Here is a 23609-nt window from a genome sequence, read left to right as displayed (position 1 = left end):
TTAGTCCTTGGATGGGACACAAGGAAATCCCAGGATTGTAGGCTAGTTTGGAACTCAAGAAATATCCCTGATGAAATAAACTCTTTCTGGTACTGTTGTCAAGAAAACAGAATAAACCTGAGCTCTCCAGGAATGGACTCCATCTTGAAGGAGACATTATTTGAGTGTGTGTGTTTTTGTGCACACGCATGCATGTCCATGCGTGCTTGCAACTTAGCATGTCAGGCAAACTTGCCTCGTTGGCTCGTTTATGATTCAATGTGTTATCTAAAACCAAGAAAAAGTTTCATGCTCTGATAATGCAAAGTAGGGGTGTCTGCAGGGAAGGGGTCAAAAATGTCAAGGTGGTGGCCACAATCATGAGATGGAAGCCCCACTCTTTTTTATGCATGCATCTTGACTTTTTGACCCTTCCCCTGTGGACACCCCTGATTTGCATTATGAATGAATGAACACATGGAATCTTCTACGCCCCCCTGCATGCTGCATATTTATTTTTTTATGTTATTTATCTATAGCCATTTTTAGTCTGATTTTCACTTATAGCAAGATCCTCTGATCCTCCATTAAGAGGAAGCAGATTTGGGGGAAAGGGTGGGTAGTGTGGGGGATGACCTTGACGAAAATACGCAAGAACTATTACCCAGGCAAACAGGGCTGAAACATTCTTTAAGTCCAGAGCAACAAGATAACGTTCAGGCAGACACTTCCCCGATTCACTGGATAAAAGTGATTGTGCTGGAGGAGATCCAGCACAATCAGACTTGCAAGATTCTGTTATCAGAGCAAGTCTCGATAAAGTAGTTTTAGCCTTCCTGCAGAGCTGATTTCCTGGTCTGATCTACCTGGTGGGGATAGTAGAAAATTTGGAGGGACAGGCAATGAATGGTGTGCTAAGCTTCAGACATGGTACTTATGTTAAGTGCTGTGGATAACACAAAAAAGAAGTAGAACAAAATGTCTTTGAGAAGCCCAAGACACTTGGCCAATGTCAGAGGCTTCTGGTGCTGCCTGGATCTGGCAACCCAATGCTAACTTTTCCTTCCCTTTCTGAAGAGGATGGTTCCATCCACTGGGAGAGGCCTGGGAAGCAAAAGAAGACATTGGATCTTCCATACTACTACCCTCAGGCTCCCTCTGCTGAGGTAGAGATGACTTCCTACGCGCTCCTTGCTTGCCTGAAGAAAAAACCATCCCCATCCCAGGAAGAATTAATGACAGCAGCTTTGACTGTCAGATGGTTGATTAAGCAACAGAATCCCAGTGGAGGATTCTCTTCTACCCAGGTACGTTCTCTCCTCACAAGTTCTCAGTGGATGTGGGAAGGAGCAGTATTGCTCCCTGCACCAATTGGAGGTGAACTTGGTGGACCTGATGTGTTTCTGATATGCCCTCCAGATGTTCTGAGCCTCAGCTCCCAGGATTCCCAGCCGAGGTGTGTCATCCAAGGGAGATGCCCTAGCTTTGCTTTCTCTTGCAGGACACGGTGGTGGCTCTCCAGGCCCTCTGCCAGTACAGGATAGCCACTTATTCCAAGGATGGAGTTGACGCCAGAGTGGCCTTGAGTTCTGGAGGTGCCACCCTGATGGAATTCCACGTAGACAGCACCAACTCTCTGCTGCTCCAGTGCCAGGATCTGCCCCAAGTGCCAGGGGACTACAAGGCTGAGGTGACCGGTTGCATCTTCACGCAGGTGAGAGTCCCAAACCAGCTGCTGAAGAATGAATTTGCTTTCCATTACCAGTAAAGATTGTGAGAACAGGTTGAAAAGATATATAAGAACACATGTGAATAAGGTAAGGGAATTAAATACAGGGGATCTTGGACTGGAGGGAGACAGGAGTGTATTTCGATAGCCTTCAGCTTCCCCACAATCGTAGCTGGAGAATGGAGCTTGAAGACACAACCCTTTGGTTGGAAATCTCAAAGTCTATTGCTGTACCTCTGTTTTCACCTTGTGAGCACCACACTTGTGGTTGCAAGCTGTATCACCTGATGCCCTTGTGGGTGAAGAACATCTGTCTCTGGGGAACCCAATTCAGAAGGTTTAGCTTCAGACAAATCCTGATTGTGCTTGTTGTAGGTTGAGCAGTACCTGGACTCAGTTCCCCTGGCCTCTGTGAAGTGATGGGTTCTCCCACTTTACGGGCCCTTCTGAGTCCAAATCCTATCCATGCATCTCACTCACAACAGCTGTTTGGAGGTAGGCATGAGTGTGCTGCTTCCTTTTCAGACCAGCTTGAGGTACAACATCCAACCACATGAGGAGGAGGCACCATTTAAGTTGCTTGTGCAGACGGTTCCTGAAACTTGCACCGGACCTAAAGCCCACAAGACCTTTGACATTGCTATCAACGTCAGGTAATGGGTCAATGCTGAGCACGTGGGTGCCTGCATGGGGGAAAGGGGGACCACTCTTTGCTGATCAGCCACTTCGTCTCCTCCAGGGATGGGCAATGTCTGAGGGTTCCAGAGCTGCAACTCAGCTCCTCCACCTTCTGAAAGGCCACTCTTCTGCATTCCAGAAGTTCTATTCAGTGGCAACATCAGATGGAGGCCTTGAGAGCACGCCCAAGCCTTTATGAACCTGCCTGCAGCTTTGTGCCCTTAAGCTGTATGCTTCTTGCCTCAAAAAAATGTGACATGACTTCTTTCTTTTCTTGGTTTCCCAGTTATACTGGCCAACGCCTGGTCTCCAACATGGCAATTATCGAGATTAAGATGCTGTCCGGATACATCCCAGTAAAATCAACCATAAAGTTGGTAATGACCTTTTTCTCCCCTCCAAAGAATCTTTTTTCTTGGCAACAAAAAGTGGGCATTAAGAGGTTAAGAACTGCCCTTCAACTGCCCTTTAACATCCAATAAAACTAGTGGCCATCACTGTATCTTGAAGCATCAAATCAGTATGCGGGATTCACTAACCCAGGTGCTCAGACTGGACCACAAGCAACTTTTCTTTTTAAAGCTGATCCAGCTTGCACAGGCAGAGCGGGAAGCCCTAGCTGGTGTCAACCAGCACAGCACACAGTAATGTATCTTTAGTCCAAAGACACTCCAAAGTCATTAAAAGTGTGGATCTTCGTGAAGTTCATTATTTTAAATTTCTGGATTTTCAGAATGGAAAAGTTTTGGGGTTGGGGGAGGAGGGTAGCCAAACAAAAGCTCAGCCAACAGGAAGGTGTGATGTGAGTTCACATACCCATTGGTAAGTGGGGAGGGCGGGATTGCACCAGTTCAACATTTGAGAATCTCTGACTCACCCAAACTCTCATCCTCCGAAAGTATTGAGCAGGCTTGTCTACAGACATTCTGCATGTAAGAGGAGGGTTGATTTTGATGACATGATGGTTAACTTTTTTAACATCCCTGGTAATGGGACAGTCCTGAAAACAACCCTCACCATTCTCTCTCTCTCTCTCTCTCTCTCTAATTTGTCCCTGCCCATCTCCTCCCGTCAGGGGACTCTGGGCAGTTTACAACAACCAGTTAAAAACAACAATCACAATATAAAATACAATAATAAATAATATAAATAAAAGTAAAGATAAAAAGTCCAAGTGGCAAAAGGATCCAAAACAGTCCAAGTGTGGGAGGAGTGGTCTTTAGCAACCATCCCCATGTAGATCTATTCCCCTCTCCACCCCAAGCGAGCGTCAGAGCCAGGTCTTCAGACTCCTCTGAAAGGCCAGGAGCGATGGGGCCAATCTCACCTCCGGGGGCAGCATGTTCCACAGGGCGGGAGCTACTGCAGAGAAGGCCCGCCTCCTGGACTCCGCCAGATGGAATTCTCTTGCAGACGGGGTCCGCAGCATGCCCTCTCTGCACGATCGGGTGGGACGGGTTGATGTAATGGGGAAGAGGCGGTCCCTCAGGTAACCTGGCCCCATGCCATGTAGGGCTTTAAAGGTGATAACCAACACTTTGAATTGGACCCAGAAGCTCACGCAGCAGTGGTGTTATATGTGCCCTATATCTGTTGGCTGTGTTGGGTGGGAAGGTTGGGAGTTGCAGTCTAGGTGGGGAAGGTCAGTCTAGTAAGTTAATGGCATCTCAGGATTTAGCTGCTAAGTGCAGAGGGCTTCCCTGCTGTCTCATCTTAAAGGCCTTCTGCTCTGTTCATTGATTCTGGAGGCCATGTGAGAGCTGGTTGTTACTGTGCAACTCTACGGCTGCTGCTCTTATGAAGAGCAGGAGAGTTGAGACTGAATTAGACCCTGGGTCCATCTGCTCCAGCCTGTTGGGTCCCACAGCAGCCAACTGGATGCATCTGGCATGCTGACAAGGCCCTCCCTTCACTGGCCCCTTCCCACTGAAGGCCCGTTGCCTGATTCGGGAGGGAGTCTGCAGCCATGAACATCAGGAGCACTTCATAATCTAAGCTCTCCAGTGCCCAGTCCCTTCTCAGGACTCTCCAAATTGGTTGCCATTACTGCAATGGCAGGCAGCAAGTTGCTCCACTGAACAAAGGGCTATGCGAAAAAGGATTTCCTTCTGCTGGTGAAGGAGAATTTTCCGTCCATGTAGAACCAGAGACCAGCACACAACTCCACCGAAGCACAAATTGGTCTGTGACGGTACCGGAGGCAAAATGAAATGTCAAAAGGAGAAGGGATGCAACCGCTCTTGTGTAGAATTATGCAAATTACAATATACATTTAATCAGTATAGCATTTAATTGATTGGATTACAGCACATGCAAGTTAATGAGGTCAGAATGATGAGGTAATTGAGGTGAATACCGAAGCTTTCTTGAGTGAAAGGGGGGTAAGAAAGTTTGGACATTGCTTTCTTTTAAGGGTTCTTCCCAGTGCTTTATTCTTTTAGCTTCTGAATTAACATTCCTTTGGTCTCTTAAGTGTTTCTTGATTGAGCTGAGAGTTTATTTTCCCTGGGAAAATGTATTTGAGGTGGGGGCGATTGACCTGCCTAACCTAACACCAAGTTCTACTTCATTGGTTCTGAGTTGTCCTGCAATTCATCTCCAGGGACGACCTCAATTTCTCCATTTTGAGAGAGAGAAAGCCCCCTCCCTTCCACAGGCATGGTTTGTTAGACCTCCATGAGGCCTCTCCTTCCTTCCTTTGTTCCAAGCCAAAGAGTTTGAATTATGACTTCCACTTTTCTCCTTTTTTACCAGCTGGAAAGATTCCTTCATGTCCAGCGGACTGAAATCAAAACCACCCATGTCCTCCTGTACTTGGACCAGGTGAGTGGGGCAGGTGGACAAGAGCTGTGGTGGGAGGACCCTTCCTCGTTGCAAGAAGACAGGAAATACCCCTGCAAGTGTGAGGTCCCCACTAATTCCCTGTGGTTGTACCACTTTAGACGTGGAGAGCCTGGCCACCTCTTGAATGATCCCACCATCTCTTTTGGTCTCCAGGTCAGCAATCTGATCCAGAGTTACTCCTTTGCGGTGGAGCTGGAAACTCCTGTCCAGGGTCTGAAGCCTGCATTGGTGAAAGTCTACGATTATTATGAAACTGGTGAGAAAGGGATCCAGTGAGGGCAAGCCTGATCAGCGCACTTAATTATTTTTCAAAATCCATCTCCCTCTTCCAAGTTTACCCAAAACTAAAATGTGTTGCCAGAGGGATAAGGGTTTTGACAACAGTTCTTGAAAACAATCTAATGTAGCATGAGGACTAGCAACCCTGGTGCCTATTGACCAAATTAAGTGAAGCACCTCTGACCATTCTTCCTCTTTTGTTTGTGTTTTCAGATGATTTAGCCATCTCAGAGTACATCGCTCCCTGCAGCACAGGTGGAGTACAGACAGCAATCGATTCTTTCCAAAATTCCCAATTTCAGGCTTTTCTTTCTCCTCCTCCTCAGAAAAATTCTATTCTAAGACCATTACAGGGCTGTTTTATTTGAGCAAGAACTTACACATAATTCTATTTCACTGTGTTTCTGCAAAGTTAAAAACAATCTCTTCGAAAGATCATTATTTTTTTAAAAATATGAATTTTGTTATAACAATGTAGAACCCCACTTTGCAACCTGTGTGTGGGCAAAATCTGGCAGAAGCCCACTTGGGACTCTGCAGTACAGAAATCAGAGCCTTTCTCATGGGAACAAGTCAGGACTGAACAGTGCTAAGATGGCCTCATAGGATAGTGTGGTTTTCCTACAAAAATGCTATGTTGATGCACCCCCAAATCAAATCAGTGATTGTCAGAGCAAGAGAGAGCAGCTTCTCTCGAGACCACAAGTGCCCATCGTCCTGTTCCGGGTAAGAAGAATAGTTATGCTGGATCCAAGCAAAGCTCACTTTAATCCAGCTTTTGGTTTCTCACGGGACCAATCAGATGCTTCTGCTTCCCAAATGGCCAGCTTCTTCTGCCTCTTTTCTGGAAACCCGGAGCCCAGTTATGTGTTCAAGGCAGATTTTCTAGGTTCAGTTTGACCTTGTCCTCTCTTGGCAGTGTTTTTTTCCAATTTTTCTCATGGTTAATTGATTGATTGATTCTGTGCCATCAGGTTAGTGTCAACTCTTAGCAACCACAAAGACATACGCAATCACATCAGATCAAATGCAAAATGAAAACACTATATAAATTAGGCAGCAGCATGGCTGTCATTCAGAATCTAAAATAATACAAGTTAAAAGCCAATTAAAGAGGTTGGCGACACAGAAAAGGTCTTCAGCTGATGCCAGAAAGATGCCCACGTGTGCATCTGTCGTGCCTCTCTGGGGAGGGAATTCCATACATGGGGTGCTGCCACCACAGAAAAATCTCTCTCCCTTGTAAAGGCCACCTCACCTCCTCTGATGGTGGGGAACCAATATAATACAAAGCTCAATTCCACCCACACAGGCATTCAAAATCCTACTCTAGAGCCACAGAGTTCTTACTGGCACAGGCAACCGCTGGGAAGGATCTTGGCTGAATCTCAGCTTCTGACCATTTTTATGCTTTTCTTCTATAGCAGAAGATGCCAAAAAAATCCATTAAGCAAGAAGAATCCCCAGCCCAAACCACAAGTTGTTAATCTAGAGACCGAGGAAGAAAACCAAGGAAGAATCAACCAAGTGTGATTCCCCGACCATTTTTTTTGAAAAAAAACTCCACATGCATGCGCCTGCCTTACCCTGTCTTCTAGAAGACTTGCTACTTACCTTTTCAGTAATTGTGGCAACAGAAGACTGGGGTGCAAACCACCACAGGAGAGCCAGAACAGATTTTTTTTTTTCCTTTCTCCCATCATTGGATGAAATAAAACAAGGTTTTTCTATTCCATCAGGGTCTCTCAAGTGAATCTCTAACTTGAGGGTGTGATGAGAGGCATTTGCGGGGCTGAGGGGAGGCTGGTGTGCTAAGAACTGTCCTCAAAATTGGAGAGAACCAGGAAAATCAACAGAGGGGGGCAAAATAGAGGTGGGGGTGAAGGAAGCCAAAGCAAATCAAAGAAAAAAAATCTGGTACAGATTAATATTTAATGCAGTAAATGGATGAATATATGAAATTAATATTTGGCCTGTTAAGGTCTGGAACAGAAGATATATATGTTCATATATACAGTATGTTTACCCCTATACTGACATAGTTATTCAAGATCAGTCATTCTCAGGCATATAAGAGAAGCATTTAAAAATGGGACTTGAAAAGTGCAACAGGTCCACTCCACATTTCTCTGAAGTTTAACTTCACTGTTTAACAGGCGGGTTGCATTTTCACTCACCAGCTTTTTTCTTTTTTGATGCCTCAGCCGAATTCAAAGAGATAGTTGGGCTGGGAGTTTCTGGCGCCTGATTTTGGTGGCTGATGGAGGGAGAGGCCTTTCTGTGGAATGGGAGAGATGCAGCAAAGCACCAGCAGAGCCACATGCAGCTTTAAGCCATTTGCATCAAGACGTCGTGAGGCCCGTTCTGACTCGTGCATTGATTTCTGTAATTTGCACTGTTGGACCATTCCATGGGAAATCTGTTGCATCAAGGTCCAGTAAATCTAGGTCTGACCATAACTGGCTTACTAACTAAGACCCTTTGTGAGCTAGTCCAATGAGCTGGTGTGTAAACTAACCAAAATGGGATGATTGACCTGGCATGCTAAACAAACTAAACAAAGTTCAAACAAGCTCAACATACTGTTGCTCCTCGACCAGGTGAAGCTAGTCACTAACTACCCCTTTCCTCCTGGAATGTATTGAGGCTCCCTTTCAAACCAGTTGCCCAGCTGTCCTCACGTCACCCAAGAGCAGCAACTTCCATCCTCTTCCCCTTTTCTCTCGTTGCAGTATCGTCAGTGCAAGTTCCAAGCTGTGCCTCCTCTGTAGTGTTACGTAGTGTTTCGGTTTCAAAGGCCAAAAGGGGCTTTGGAGTGGCCAGGGGTGCACCGCTGCCTGTAACTCTAAACAAACAAACAAACAAACAAACAAATAAATACTTCAGAATCGTGCTGCTGTTGCGGGAAGGGATGCAGCTGCTTTAAAAGGTTGAGGACAGATATACATCTATGCTGTGCTGTGTGGCTTCTATCGTGATGATGTTTGAAAAGTCTTTGAAGGCCTTGAGCTAGGGTGAACAGTGAGCTCTGTACAGGATCTTTTCCTGTCAGTACAAATGTCCTTCTGCAGAGGTACATCTTTGTTTCCTTGTTTTTTCCTGGTCTTACAATTTTTGATGTTGTACCCTGCGCAGTCTTTATGGAGTTGGGCGACTTGCGTCATCGTCGTCATCATCATCTGCTCCCACATAACCCCAAAATGCACATGTCAGTCGCATGACAATTATTTGCTCTTCCATTAAGGGGAAAACTACTTCGGGAACAGAGAAACAGAAGTTGGGGAGTTCGGTGAAGGGAGTAAGCAAAGGGAAAAGAGGGAACAGGGCTTTAGCTGTTTGTTAAGAGTTACACCCTTGTTGGCCCCAAATCGCCATTTGTCCATTTGCCCGGCGCAATAAGCCAATCGCTACGCAGAGTCGGAGAATCAAACTCATTTATTTAGATGTCTATATAAAGGAGGACTTCCTCTCCGCAACAGAAGAGAGAAGAAGCCCCGAACATGAGACAAGCAGCTTCTTTTATACAAGTTTAAAGTGGTTACCTCGTGCCATGCATCCTCCATTTGCTTAGCATGAACTCTTAACCCCTGATTATGGATAGCGCTTATTTGATTAAGGCATACACCTGCTTAACGTAAACTCCTAACCCCCGTGATTTCCTGGGGGCTTCCTGTCCAACTGGCAAACGGCATCCCTCTTATCTGGCAGGCACCCTAATCTATTTTTCTAATAAACATCCTTATCTATTCTAACTTATTTCCCAATTAACATCTATTCTGCCTTCTAGCCTGGCAAAGTTCAGGTCATTCATCGGTCAATCACACATGCCTCCCTGCTCCACACATGCCCCCTTGCTTTCTACACATACATTGATACACGGATTCTGAGTCAGATGACTCATCCCCGTGTCCCTCCATATCCCTTGCCCATATATCCAATTTCTTGTCTCTCGCCCTGACTTCCATTCAAGACCAAGGTGGCATACCTAGCACTTCTTCCTCCTCTTGTTCCCCGCAACAGCAATCCCTCTGAAGTAGGTTTTTTAACACCGCTTGACTCCAAACAGTTCCAGGCAGTGAGGTGAGTTGATAGAAACGGACTGGGGAGCTTCCACCACTGAGGGTAGACAACAGTCTGGATCTTCCCAGTGCAGGCCAAGACTTGAACCCAGCCATTCCAGGGGAGGTTGATAGGAGTTCAGCAAGGGAGGCTGACTGGGAAAAAAACAATAACCCTGCTACGGTAGATACCATAATTTTAATGCAGAAATTCCCTGAGACCTGGGTTTATTATTTCAAGGGGTTTCCAGTGTAAAAAAAAAAAAAGAGAGAGAAGCTGCTTTAACCATTACAAATCTGGGCAGGATCTGTTTTTTTTTTAAAGAAGTTTATTAATTTTTTTCAACATACCGATAAAAACTAAAAAGGATGAAGCGAAAGAAGCTACAAAGAAAAAGAAAAAAAAATCTAAAACGTCTGGAAATACAAACCAAACTACTACTTCTGACTTTCTACAGCAAAGATATACATAAATCAATATTGATCTCTAACTCTGATTTAAATCATAGTAAACGTTATTCTTAGAAAACATTTCAATTCTCAAAATAGCATTCCCTTCTAAAACCAATTTTCCCTCAGTTAAAGAACATGCGAAACCCCTTCAAACATAATTTTTCACCTATTAAACTAACAAACTTTATCCTTCTTCACTATAATTTACTCCTATCTGCCAGCTAAGCTAACAAAAAATAACCTAACTACATCTTACTACTATTGTTTATTTATACAAATAATATCCAAAAAATGAAAACATCCATCTCAGCCCTTAAAAAATCATCCTGATAAACATATTCAAACAATTATCAAGGTAAACCAAACCATTTAAACTAGAAGAAAATAACATCTTATTACTATTATATATTTTAAAAAGTAACTTTATTAAGACCCCTTTACCAAAAATGTGTTATCCAAACAGCAAAAATGTTTATCTTAACCTTTAAAAGACCATCCTGATTGTTGTTGTTTATTCGTTCAGTCGCTTCCGACTCTTCGTGACTTCATGGACCAGCCCACGCCAGAGCTGCCTGTCGGTGACCATCCTGATAAACACATTTAAACAATTATCCCACTTCAAAGTAAACCAAGGGATTTACATATCTCGGTATGATTCACAGAACTTTCTTTTTGTCAAATTCCAATTTTACAGCCTGCCTTGAAAAGTCCAAGTATTCTTCAAAAACCTCCCAGCCTTTGAAGCCGAATTCTCTTTCTGTTTTGTTTTTGGTATGATGCCATCACAACCTTCCTCATCCCTCTCAACTCAGTTTTCTTCCCTTCGCCCACCACCGCCCAGATGGTGTTGTAGATGCGGTAACTGTCGAGAGAAACGGTCCTTTCCACCTGCTCCTGGGACAAAGTCCTCAGGTTCTCTCTCTCTCTGCATCTTATCCAGGCACTCACGGACAAGGCATGCTTGGAGTAGGAACACTGAAATGCTTGATAGGCAAACCATGTGATAGAAGAGTGGAGGAGAGCCATATCATCATATGTTGTCCTCTTTTTGGTCTGGATGTAGAAGGAAAAAAAGCCATAGGTGTGCTGGAAAGACAGAGAACCAAGCATCAAGGCAAAGGTGATGTCCCTCATTGCTGTAACGACCCAGATTTTCCCTTGTTTAGGTTTTATTTCATCCTTGAATACTCCTTCTACAAGAGCCATTCTAAAGAAGTCAGAACGTGTCTCCACAGAGGAAAGAAACACATTGTTTTGTTTCCATTTGAGGAAGGAATCTGGAGGGACAGACAGTGTATGCCTATTCAGCCCTGCGACAACTAGTGAGAAGAGAACACAAATGCTGTTTTTTGCCAGGAGCGCCATCAAGGTTCTCATGAACTGCTCCCCTTTGTCTGTGTCTGGAGTGATGAGGCAATGGACGTCCACCTGAAATAAAGGAGGACTTTGACCATTCCCAAATACTGTGCTCCTTCTTCCGGCATCATCCGGTAGAAAAACAGGAACTGAGCTTTATTGCTCAAAACTTGAGAAACAAAAGCGGAAGATATCTGGAAGGAAAAGAAGGGTTTGGTTATGTCCTTTGAGAGCTGATGCTTCAACCTGAACCTCTAAATACACTCTGAGAACATAAGTTCCTACAGATGACAGTATAAATTTAGTGGGAAGGCATCAAATGTGTATAAATACTAGGTTTCTTCCAGCTGCACATACTTTCACAAACCGAAAATTTTGGTTAGATTTCTAGATCCCAATTATGTAGATATGACAGTGTGAATATGTCTACTTCCCAGGAGACACAAATGCTGTCCTTTCATCTGGAAGATTTCTATACCTACAAAACCATCTTGCTATTCCCATTTACAATAAGTAACATTACGCGGTATACCAAAGAGGAGGCAATAGCAAGCTAAGCCAATTAAAGATATGAGAAAAGAAAAGGAAATACACAGCAGTTATATCTCATGTATATCACCCCCATCCCCTAACCCTAATTCTTCCAGCGCTCCCTCACTTCCATTTTAAAATATATCTTATCATTTCCTATAAGGAGACAAAAAATTAGAAGAAAAACACCAAAATTAGAAACATGTAACAACACTGACAAAATCCTGTAACATTATAAAGGAGTTCATTTGTTGAATAAGAAATGGACCACATGGAGTCACATCAGCCCATCATTTCTTGTGTGTTTCAAAGGCCGGTTCAAGGGTCAAAAGAGAAGACATTTCTTCAATCCAGGATATTGCACCACCAAGTTCTTCTTCCTTTCCACTGGCATATGTTGAGTTTTCAGGTGCAGTTCCAAGGGAGAAGATGTGGTTCTCCTTCTCTATATTTACCTGTGGGACTTTGTAGATGCCCAGGAGGGGGGAGATCTGGATGGTAATGTCTGAGTTGGTCCCATCAAGAACTGCCAGCAGGTTCTTCTCTCCTCCACACATATAATTTGGAATATTGGCTTGTCCAAAAGAAAGCAGGTCTAGCAAGGCTTCAGAAGTCATTTCTTCACTGGAACAGATGTCATGGAGGTTGTAGTCCAGAGTGATATTGGGTAAGAGACTGGGATTCTGACTGATCTCCTGGATGGTAAACGAGAAGGAGAGGAGATGCCAGATATCCAGTGTTTCTCCCCTGCAAAAAAAAAAAAAAAGGAGGGAGGGAGGTTAAACTATTGTCTTCCATTCAGCCTCTCTGCCATAATAGACTCCTTGCTTCTTTTCTAGGGAATAAAATGCTCTGGATTGGATTCTTACTCTTCTCTTGACATTTCCTCACTCTTCAGAACCAACCAAGGCACTCCTCACTTCAAGGCTTCTGTGTTTGTGGGAAGAAGGGAAGAAACTGTTCTGGATTCAACCACCATGAGGTATTGAAGGAAAAACAAGAGGAAGAGCTACAACCTGGTCCTGTAATACAGGATGCGTAAGGTTTCAGATAATATCATAAAAAAATAATGCTCAGAAGACTCATTCAGTCATGGAGAGATTCACTACCTTCTTGTGTTTCTTTCTCTTTTTTCTTGTGAGTAACAATTGAGCCTGGAATAAGAATCACTCCTATCCTCCAAATTCCAAAACCCCAAAGTGAGATTTCTTTGTTTTTCATACTGGTTCAGAGTTGGCTTGAATAGAAATCTAGAAATTAAATTCAGATCTATTTGTATTAAAATTAGGAATCTGGCACAAAGGATGACCTCAGTCATTGAGAGAGAGAAAGAGAGGCACCGTCTTGCATTTCCTTGAATTACAGCCTCCTTCTTTTTATCCCTTGATTTCTTTTGCAACATGTTGGAGACTTCAACTTTCTTCATTTCATTCTTCATTTTCAAATATTCGTGGATCCCCATTCAATCTACCCTTGAGCTTTCAAAGGGCTTTCCTGACTAGAATCAATGGATCAACTGGGTATCCAGCAAACTCTTTTTTTTTTTTTTAACTTACTGTGAAAGTTGTGGGGATGAGGAACCAATGAGTAGGCAACAGGGCAGACATCCAGATAATACTTTATTAATTTGCTAACCAGCATATCAAGGGGTACTTTGCCAAAGGCTTCTCAGGATATAGAAAAGCATAGCTGAATATTATCGGCAGATTGGGTCCCCCAAGTTCTAACTAGCTCTTTGGTTATATGAGTCCTATTTACAGTCAAGCATTCTCCTTCATCTCTCTTCTTTGATCATGTCCTCAAACTCCTCCTGCTTGTGTTGATCAACTGTTCACAAGTGACAGTGACTGGGCGTCTTGAAGGAGCTCGTTTTGCACAGCAGAGGGAAGGAAGACAGGAGGTTATGAAGGGATCACATGCACACCCCATTCAATGGGACTTCTTTCCCTTATTCCCTTCAAGTAATGAAGGATTGGGAGGGGATAGCCAAGCCAAGCCGTAGTTCACGTCTCACGTCTTGCAGTGTCCGGCTCTTCCAAAAATATCTCTCCAGTCTAGGAGTCAAAGGCCTCCAACCATCCCATCTCCGCACGGCAATGATGCTGATATGGAGGGCTAGAGATCTGAAAAAGTCCCTCCATAAAACTAGCTGTCTGAAGATTCCTAAGCAGCGCCCCCAGGGGACACTTGACCAGATGGACTCCCCTCGTCTCCCACACTGGTCCGTCAATCTGCCATCACCTCCGAAACTCACTTCCCTGCTATGCAAGGCCTGTCTATTGCACCGGGATTCCCCAGAGACTTGTTGCGGTATTGGGGTTGATCTTCCACCCTGGAATTCGCCGGGGCTCACTCTCGCAATGCGTGGGGCCCACCTGCCTTGCTGAGGGTTGGGTCAGCTCATGTCCTCATGTTGGGCCAGTCTACTATACTGGGGTTCATCCAGTACTTGCTCCAGTACTGGGGCTGATCTTCACCCCCAGAATTCACCAGGGTTTGCCTCCTGCCACACCGCGCTGCACAGGGCCCATCTGGTGAGCTGGGGCTCGCTGTTATGGCATTCAGGTCTTGCCTCCCCCCGCGTGTCCTCACCGTGTGTCCTCACTGGAGGCCAGGGGAAGCTCCGGCCCAAAAAGTTCTGTGGGGCTGTTGGGCTGCTGCTGTTGGGGCTGCCACCGCCACAGGCAGCTGAGATGCGGCCGGGGCTCAAGGCTTGGGCTGCTGTTCCGTGCTCCTTCCTGCCCTTCAGTGCCGTTCACACCGCTCTGTCCAGGGGGCTTCCACCACTCTTCCCCCAGTTCTTCTACTCTCCCCCTCAAGCACAACCACTCACAAGCAGCATTGGGGTAGAGAGTCCAAAAAACTTCAGGGATCTCCCGCCTTAAAGCGGCATCTGGCATCTGGTCACCATCTTGGTTTTCATTAATTTTTTTATATTGTGGATACCTGAGGGTCTGCTTGTCTCCAACCGTTTCTGCCCCCCACCTAGTACGCTCAAGCAGAGGGGTGCACTCCAGGTCTCCTCCATCAAACATTGCCATCTTGTGGGGCCTAGGAAGCCTGCCTTCTTTGTTGTGGCCCCACCCTCTGGAACAGGCCTGCAGTTGAGGTGTGTTATTTAATGGTCCATTTTGTTTTGTGGATTTTGTTGTTTATTAGAAAATTCTAGTCTGGGTTATGTGTTGAATTCCATATTCTTAGGCATTTTTATGTTTTTTCTTGTTTTGTATGCTAGTCGGAGTTCAGTGGAGTAGGGCAACCAATAAATTTAAATAAACAATACAAATATATAAATAAATAATGTATCTATGTAGATAGAGATAAATCATAAATAGAGAGAGAGAGAGATATGATACATGACAGATTGATGATAGATAAATGATAGAAAGATAGAAGGATAGAAGAATAGAAAGATATGGTTGGGCATCCTTAATATGAATTCTGAAAATATATCCAAGGGATGCACACAATCCCACAACCGCATAGTGCCCACCCTAAACAGCTCTTCCATTGTGGATTACCAAACTGGGAGGGGAACATGGAAGTAGAAACACACCATCTTTAATACAAAAGCCTTCCCCCCCACCCCCCCACCCCCCACCCCAAAAGGAGAGGCAGCAATAGAGATTGCATGTGAAGGCCGCTCAGCAAAGCGCCCATCAAAAGGCTTCTGCCATCAGAGCTCTAAGCGATGAGCTGAGCGCCATGAGGAAAGCCATGCTCCAAAAGCGATGGCCATCAATCAGGCATCCTGTAGTGGATCATGCAGTGAACAGGGGCTGGACTAGATCACCTCTAAGGTCCATTGCCTTTCTATCAGTTTACGATGGAAAGAAAAGCGCCTCTCAGAGGTCACATCCCAAGGAGAACCACTTTTTCAGAGAAAATAAACCACTCCTGAAATATTTCAGATTCAGATGCCATCTTTATTTTTTTCTTTTTAGGTGCTCCTTTGTATTCAGATCAGGTCTTAAGATGATAATGTAGCACTTGGGGATGAAGATAAACGCCAGGAGACCGGCGCTGGAGGCCAAGATGGAGAAGACCTGCACGGCCACCATGGACTTGCCCTTGGTGCTCAGATAGGTAGGCAGGAAGGACACCCAAACGCTGCAGAAGACCAGCATGCTGAAGGTGATCAGCTTGGCTTCGTTGAATGCCCCAGGCAGGTTCCTGGCCAGGAAAGCCACTGTGAAGCAGACGACAGACAGGAAGCCCATGTAGCCGAGGGCAACATAAAACATGGCAACAGAGCCTGCACTGCATTGGAGGATGATCTCTCTAGGTAGGGAGTGCATGTCAGAGTCAGGAAAAGAGGGAGAGACTGTAACGATTGCCTAAACCCAAATACTCAGTCTCACAAGCTCGGGCTTAAAGATAACTGATTTATTAAAGGAATAGTATGCAAATACAGAGAAAGCTGAGAATGAGCAAAAGCGCGCCAAATACAAACTAAATACCCTCGCTTCAAACCCAATCCCGCCCCTCGCCCCACCATAGCAACCACCCCCTCCCAGGTGTTGGCAACCGTCACACATCGGCCTGGGAAAGTAACCTTGAAGACATGTCATAACCCAAACATACATTCCTGCAGAACAGCAAGGAGATTACAGCCTGGCACGGCTGAAATTCCCCTCCCCGCAAATGACAGACACGGAACAGGAGAGTGACATGTGAAACGTTACGATGTATTCAAACCATTGGAACGATGAACATGACAGAGACACTGAGCCAGATGGAGCAGATGATTCCCTGCACAGCAGAAGAGGAAAGGATAATGGAGCTGGCCAAACTCTTCCCAAGCCATCTGCTCATCCTGTTCCCCGGCTTTGCGGCCAGGAAGGCTAGCACCACTGTGATGGTTTTGGCCAAGACGGAAGAGACAGCCACTGAGAAGATGATGCTGAAGGCTGTTTGTTGGAGGAGGCAAGTGACTCTCCTTGGCCGTTCAATGAAGAGAAAGGTGGAGAAGAAGGAAAGCAGGAGGGCAACGAGGATGATGTAGGAAAGGTCCCGGTTATTGGCTTTGACTATTGGGGTGTCGAAATATTTAATAAAGATTCCTAAGACAAAGCCAGTGAGTAAGGATAAAAACAAGGCAAAGGAAACCATGATAATGCCCAACTTTTCTCCATAAGAGAGGAATACTGCAGTCTTAGGGATACATAGATCTTGATCTTTGTTTGGATGGTGATCACTTGGACATCTGATGCACTGCTCTGCATCTGCAAAGTATTCCACCATTTTACATTCATTCATTCATTCGTCATTCATTAGAATATATTTCCACTGGAATACATGTACATCTCTATGAGTGAGACAGGTGAGTATAAATGTCAGCCGCCCCCCACCCCCCGGTCCTCCTGTGCTTTCTCATTGTGGCATGGTGGGTAGGGTGTTCCTGGAGGGATGAGTGAAGAACATTGGGAGTGTATGCCCAGAGTATATATTCCCAACCGGGTCGCTCAAAGCGTGAAAGTCATCCCAGCTGCTGCTAAAGCAAGCAGGCACCTCTCTTGGGCAGCAGCAATATAGAAAGATGCCCAAGGCAGATGATGACTTTAGTGACAATGGCAAAGGCGTCAATTCATACTGTGTGGGAGAAGGCAATGGTAAACCACTCTGTATTTTTACCAAGAAAAGCACATGGATAGAAAATGAAAAATGATTGGTGATATAGTGCCAGATGGTGGGCCCCTCGGGTCGGACGGCACTCACACACTACTGAGGAAGAGCTGAGGATCTTTCAATAGAATGTAAGAAGGTGGGAAAGCTCAACACAGTGAAAGCTGAAATGAAACAACTACATATTGACACTTTAGGCATCAGTGAATTGAGATGGACTGGGATTGGACACTTTCAGTCAGAAGATCGCACTGTTTATTACTCAGGACAGGAAAAATGAAGAAAGGATGTTTCTTTTATAGTTCGGAAGAGTGTAGCAAGAAGAGTATGTGGCTGCAAAGCAATCAAGGACGAAATAATATTAATTAGATTTTGTGGACAATTCTTTATTACATCACGATCATTCGGGTTTATGCTCCAATCACCGATACAGAAAAAGAGGAGGTTGATGAGTTTCATGATCAAATTGAAATCAACAGAAAATGCAAGGAAGATGCTTTTAATTGGAGACTGGAATGCCAAAGTTGGAAACATGAAAGTGGAAAATGTAGTTGGAGTGTATGGCTTAGGAAACAGAAATGAAGCAGGAAACCGGCAAATTGATTTCCTCCCTCCAGTGCATTTCTCATAGCTAATGCTGTCTTCAAACAACCAACACAACTTCTCTATACATGGACGTCATCGGATAGGGCATATGGAAATCAAATGGACTTAAAGACGTCATAAAGGATGAATGTGAACAGGGACTGCCAAAGTGAAGAAAGAGAAGAAAGCAAACTGGATGCCAGAATAAGAAACGGTGGAAATTGCCAAGAGGAGAAGAGAAGCCCAAGCCAGGAAAGACCTAAATCTCAGAAGGAAACTCAACCAAGAGTGTCAGAGAGCTGTTAGAAGAGACAAGAAGCAGCATTACGACAACATCTGTCATGACACGGAGGATGGAAATGTTGGCAAATCCAGCATGCCTCATTAGCATGTGCATTAGCATGTAAATTGAGATTGTCCCAGGATGCAACTCTTCGTGCTTCTGAGGAAGCTGTGTGTTGCAACTCCCACTTCCTCTCTCTTCCTCCTTCACCATCCGAGAAAAGCATGTTTTGCCTTTCTCTCCATCTTGGGCCTAAAGCCATGGGCCTAGCCCTTTCTTCCATGCAGCTCTTAGCAGCTATAGGGCTAAGAGATCACTAAGCATAGTTAAAGAACAGAAGAAACAAGGAGCATCATTTCCCCACCAGAAATGGATGTAACAGAACCAAGAATAATAGTCAGTAAGACTCCTGTTACTTCAGTTTTGAACCTACTCTGTCTAAGCGTGTACTTCTTTATGCTTGGGAGGGCTGAGCGTGTAAGATCAATAACCTGTATTTCTCTGACAAGCTCATTAAAGCTTTTAAAGATAATATCCTTTTTTCTCTGTGCAGCTTCTCCACTGTGTTGAGCTCTGCTCCATTCAGTGGTCCTAGCTGCCCACAAATGGCTTCAGGAAAAACCAAGCAAGTCTTTCAAAAGAGCTCGGTACTCAGAAGGAGGTTCCAACCTCAATCCGGTATGCTAAAGGACTCCAATGGCCAGATCGTAACTGATTCAAAGGTGATCAAAAAAGAGGGAAGGAGTATATCAAAACACTGCCCAGTAGAAATGTTAACATCCCAGATACCTTAGAAGATACTCTGTATTCATAAGAACCTCTACCTGTAGTACTAGAAGATGAGGTTAGATCACCAGTCCAGACATTACCAAGGCGGAAGGCTACAGGAACTGAAGGAATATCCAGAGAAATATGGCAAGCAACAGAAGAAGGATCAGAGAAGGTTCTGAGCATGTTATGCCAGCAATTCTAGAGAATGACACAAAGGAGTTCAACAAGACTGTATACTCTTCTCTTATTGATTGAAACTAGATGCTGAATATATTAAGGGAAACTGCATTGGAAGAAGATGAGCATGGCTTTAAGCTCTAATAATAAAAATCAAGGAGCACCAAAAAAAAAAGGGGGGGGAGACTAAAACTAAGTATAAAGAAGAGCAAACTAATGACAACAGGTACAGCAACCAGCCTTAGAATTGGCAATGTAGGTATCAACGGGGTGGACAGCTTCTGCCTTTTAGGGTCACCATCAACAAGGAACAAACAGTCGAGAAATACATTGCAAATTAGCCCTTGGTAGAGCAGCCATGAAGGCCTTGGAAAAGATATTCAAATGCTCTGCTGTGTCTATGCCTACCAAGATCAGAATTGCGCAAGCCACGGTATTCCCTGTGACACTCTGTGGAAGTGAAAGTTGGGCTTTAAAGAAGCAGGATAGGAAGAATATTGACTCTTTTGAATGTTGCTGTTGGAGAAGACTCCTGAGAATATTGTGGATAGCCGGAAAACTAACAAATGGATCTTTGAACAAAAACTGAGAGTTCTCGCTCGAGACACAAATGACTACCTTCAAATTATCCTTCTCCGGAAACCTTCTGTGAAAACCCAGCTCTCTGGAGAAGGCTCTACTGCTGGCAAAGGAGGAAGGAAAGAGAAGAAGCGGACGACCAGCCACAAGGTCCATGCACTCCGTTAGTGTGGCGATGAGTGCACTGTTGGAAGACCTGAAAGACGTGGCTAGGGACAGATTGTCATGGAGAAATTCTTTCTGTGTGGTCGCTAGGAAGTGAAAATGACTAGATCGCACATAACCAACCAACCAAACAATCAATGACAAATGCCAGGTATTTTGGAAAGGGAAACAAATGATTTTTCCCTTCTTAACTTTGCACAAGTCTTCCCACAGTGTCTTCATCTCCACACTCCATCTCCATGCTCCCAGGATGTCATACTCAGGGCCACCTTGGGCCACGCATTCACGTGACCATCACTTGGGCACAGAAATGAGAATGCACAGAGGCTGGTGGGTTACAGGACTGACTGACTTGCCCTCTGGAGTACACACCTTCCTGAGTGGAGATGGTCCCGTATGCACAAGAAACACACTTGTAGCAGCAGAGTGGCTCTCCTTCCTGAATCAGCTTGACCCGTCCGGGGTGACAGCTTTGAACACACCTGGAAGGTGGCATGGACTAAATGGACAAAAAGGGATATTAATTAACATGTCTTAGGGGTCATGTATGTAAGGAAAGGGGACTAACCTTGGCTTGAGTGAAAACCTGTATTCAAGACCGACCCTCCTCAACTGGAGTAATTGCAGATGGCTTCCTCATGCAACCCTCCCTCCATTATCAGCTCTTTTCTCTTGGCTGAATGTTAAGCTGTAAGTATCTGAGGGCAAGCGCCAGTCTGGGGTAGTGCTGGGATGTGTCTCTACCCACAAAGATCAGGACTCGGCAGGCAATGATGGGAAGTTTCTGTGTGTGTCTGTGTGTATGTGTGTGTGTGTGTAAGGGATGTCCCACCTGGTTGAGCCATTTTGGCCACACGATGGCATCCTCGTTGATGGTAAACTTGGGCTCCAGGGATCCCTGCTTTTCCACACTCCCAAAGGTCACTCGATTGACAGATTTATTGGGAAACTTCACCCAGTAGACGATGTCAAAGTCAGCTGCCAGGTCTCCATTCTTGTTCAGATATACACCGGCCATGGAACGGTTGTAGAATTGGGAGTTTTGCAGAAAAGGATGCAGCTGGAATGGCAAATTTGGGAAGGTGCACTGAAGGGGGCTGGGCGGGATAAACCTTCTTCACTTCAGCTCTGCTCATTTCCAGCTTTGAGCCCCAGACTCCGAGAGGGCTCTATGGATAACCCCCTCACCCCACCAGGGCCACTGCCCTCAGCTGAACGCGCTGCCACCACCACCTTTTCCTGCCCTCAGCCAGGCATAGAGGCATAAGATAGTATGAACTATTAATTGTTATTTAACATTTTTACATAGCTAAAATGCAAAGAGAGAAATATATAAAGAAAGAAAACGAGAAAAGAAAAAGTCCAGAAAAGGATACAGTTAAAAAGGGAAAGGAAAAAGAAAAAAGTTAGCTGAAGAAGCAGCCTTCGCCTTTCTTTACAGCAGTTCAAAGAATTATCCCTCCTCCCGCCTTCACTTTACAATAATCTGTTAAGTTTGACCCGTAATCTGGACACTTCTACGTGTTTGTTGGAGCTCAGAGAAAAATTATCTCAGTTTTACTTCTGAAAGAGTGTCTAATCCGAAGGGGAGGAAGAATCAGTTCAGGGAGAAAGGCAGGGCAATTTGGGGCTATAATTCGGCCTTGCAAGGCTTCAGGCTGAAGAAAGGACATTGCTTTTGCTGACCTTTAGTAGCAATTTCAATAAAAAGGGGGAAAATTGGGAATTGCATGTCTTTTTCAGAGAACTCCTTTGCACTTTTAAAAATACACCCCAACATGACACAAATTTCAGTTACTTCCGCTGGCATCAAATTCTCTAGGCCAGAAAACACACTGATGGGTAGGTACTGGTACTGGAACTCTACTTTACTATTCTAGAGCTGTCTAGATGTTTTTATCTACAGAAGTCTTGCAGTTCTTCCACTGCTTGACTTCTTCCCTCCCTTCCCCAAACAGTCCCAAAGCTTCATCATGGAGGCTTGCTATGTTAACGCCTTCTCAGACACCTTTGCTGAATTTCACTTTCTCGCTCCTATCCTTTCCTGAAAGAGAGAGTTGGAGTGGGAATGGGAAGAAGAAACAACCCATTTGTTGCTCCCTTTTTGGAAAGTCTCCGTCTCAGGCATGCCTCTTCCCCTGGTTGCGCCTGGGCTGCCTTTTCCAATGTCGCTCTTTCTCTCCCTCGTCCAGTCCTTGTCCAGCCAATCTGCTCTGCAGATCTTCCTTTGGGATCCTGGTTGCTCCTGCTGTGCCTTGAAATAAAGGCAGAAATAATCATATTTTAACACTTCCCTCCTTCCTCCGGTGATCCCCTCTTCAAAGAGACACGAATACTTTGTTGAATGGTAAGACAGTTCCTTGATCGACTGCTCTGATGCCTGTGAAAAAGCCTGTAAACATGGACCTAGGCCATGGCCCACGACCTCTCCCGCCAGTGTCCATTGTGGCAGATCAGGAAAGGATCTTCCTGGTATGAGTATATTAAGTTGAGTAGTAAAACCTGTTTTCTTAATCACTCAGGCATCTCTCGTTCATTCTTTCTTCAGGATCCTGTGTGCAGTGACCCTGGCCGCTTAACCATCGGATATACCTTTGTTTACAGAGCTTCTTGCAGTTCCTTCACTCTTTCTGTTGTTCCCTCCATAATCCACACAGATCTGAACTCAGTCACTGAGCTTTGTGACGTTCATTCCTTCCCAAGGCATATTTTCTTTATTTCTGCTTTCTTCCTCCTAGCCAGCATTTTGGTCACGCTTCTTCCCTTGGTTTCACCTGGGCCGCCTTTTCCACTGTGGCATGTTATTTTATTAAGTAGTTAAGTAATTAATTAATTTTTATCTCACCTTTATTATTTTTATAAAAAACTCAAGGCGGCCAACGTACCTAATACTCCTTCCTCCTCCTATTTTCCCCACAACAGCAACCCTGTGAGGCGGGTTGGGCTGCAAGAGAGTGACTGGCCCAAGGTCACCCAGCCGGCTTCCATGCCCAAGGCAGGACTAGAACTCACAGACTCCTGGTTTCTAGCCCAGTGATAGGTGCATATTGGGGAGATCTGAAAGTTAGGGGCACATCATCCTGCAGAAAATCTATTGTCTCAGTACATTGTTACTAAGTCGACATCAACTGGATGGCACATAATCAATCAATCAATCAATCATTCAAACAAACAAACAAACAAACAAAGTATCTTAGGACTGGTACCTGCTTGGTACAACTCTTCCTTTTTTTTCTATATTCCTTTTCAGGCTGTTAGAATCTAATTAAAGATATTTTAATACTTCATTGATTTATTGATGATCCTTACCTTTTTCTCTTTTATAAAGCATCCTGTCATGTTCCCCGTTGCAAGGCATTTGTGCATCACAACGGGGAACATGCACATTAGGTAAGAGGAAGGGATAAGCATAATCCCTTAATCACTCACATATCCCCCAAGCACCCATATCCAGAAGGGAATCACAAACATAATAGAAAAGCCCCTAGACCAGACTTGGCACCCATCAAGAGATAGG

General features: G+C 44.7%; 2 protein-coding genes across 2 annotated transcripts in view; one reads left to right on the top strand and one right to left on the bottom strand.

Annotated features, from left to right (window-relative positions):
• Positions 1 to 7244, top strand: part of LOC134491905 (alpha-2-macroglobulin-like) — a 61594-nt gene extending 54350 nt beyond the window's left edge. The window contains exons 29-36 of the mRNA XM_063295965.1: positions 1057 to 1286; positions 1481 to 1693; positions 2234 to 2361; positions 2673 to 2763; positions 5141 to 5209; positions 5384 to 5486; positions 5723 to 5764; positions 6934 to 7244. Coding sequence (XP_063152035.1) covers positions 1057 to 1286; positions 1481 to 1693; positions 2234 to 2361; positions 2673 to 2763; positions 5141 to 5209; positions 5384 to 5486; positions 5723 to 5764; positions 6934 to 6959 — 902 coding nt within the window. The 3' untranslated portion in view covers positions 6960 to 7244. The remainder of the gene's footprint in view (positions 1 to 1056; positions 1287 to 1480; positions 1694 to 2233; positions 2362 to 2672; positions 2764 to 5140; positions 5210 to 5383; positions 5487 to 5722; positions 5765 to 6933) is intronic.
• Positions 7245 to 15566: 8322 nt separating this feature from the next.
• LOC134488851 (vomeronasal type-2 receptor 26-like) lies at positions 15567 to 21149 on the bottom strand. Its single transcript, XM_063291184.1, has 4 exons — positions 20925 to 21149; positions 20465 to 20591; positions 16701 to 17132; positions 15567 to 15658 (listed from the first exon to the last, which is right to left on the bottom strand). Exons 1-4 carry the CDS (start codon positions 21108 to 21110, stop codon positions 15567 to 15569), a joined length of 837 nt encoding a protein of 278 aa, XP_063147254.1. The 5' UTR covers positions 21111 to 21149.
• Between the last annotated feature and the right edge of the window lie 2460 nt (positions 21150 to 23609).

Source organism: Candoia aspera, chromosome 2 (assembly GCF_035149785.1).
Source record: "Candoia aspera isolate rCanAsp1 chromosome 2, rCanAsp1.hap2, whole genome shotgun sequence".
Classification (NCBI taxonomy): Eukaryota; Metazoa; Chordata; class Lepidosauria; order Squamata; family Boidae; genus Candoia; species Candoia aspera.
The sequence above is the reverse complement of the archived record's forward strand: the minus strand, read 5'-3'. Positions and strand labels throughout refer to the sequence as shown.

Coding starts and splice junctions, on each gene's coding strand:
- LOC134488851 (XM_063291184.1), bottom strand. CDS start 21,110: ATGGCCGGTGTATATCTGAACAAGAATGGAGACCTGGCAGCTGACTTT. Junction 20,592..20,924: donor GGCCAAAATGGCTCAACCAG/GTGGGACATCCC, acceptor TTGTCCATTTAG/TCCATGCCACCTTCCAGGTG. Junction 15,659..16,700: donor GAGCAGATGGCTTGGGAAGA/GTTTGGCCAGCT, acceptor GATCCACTACAG/GATGCCTGATTGATGGCCAT.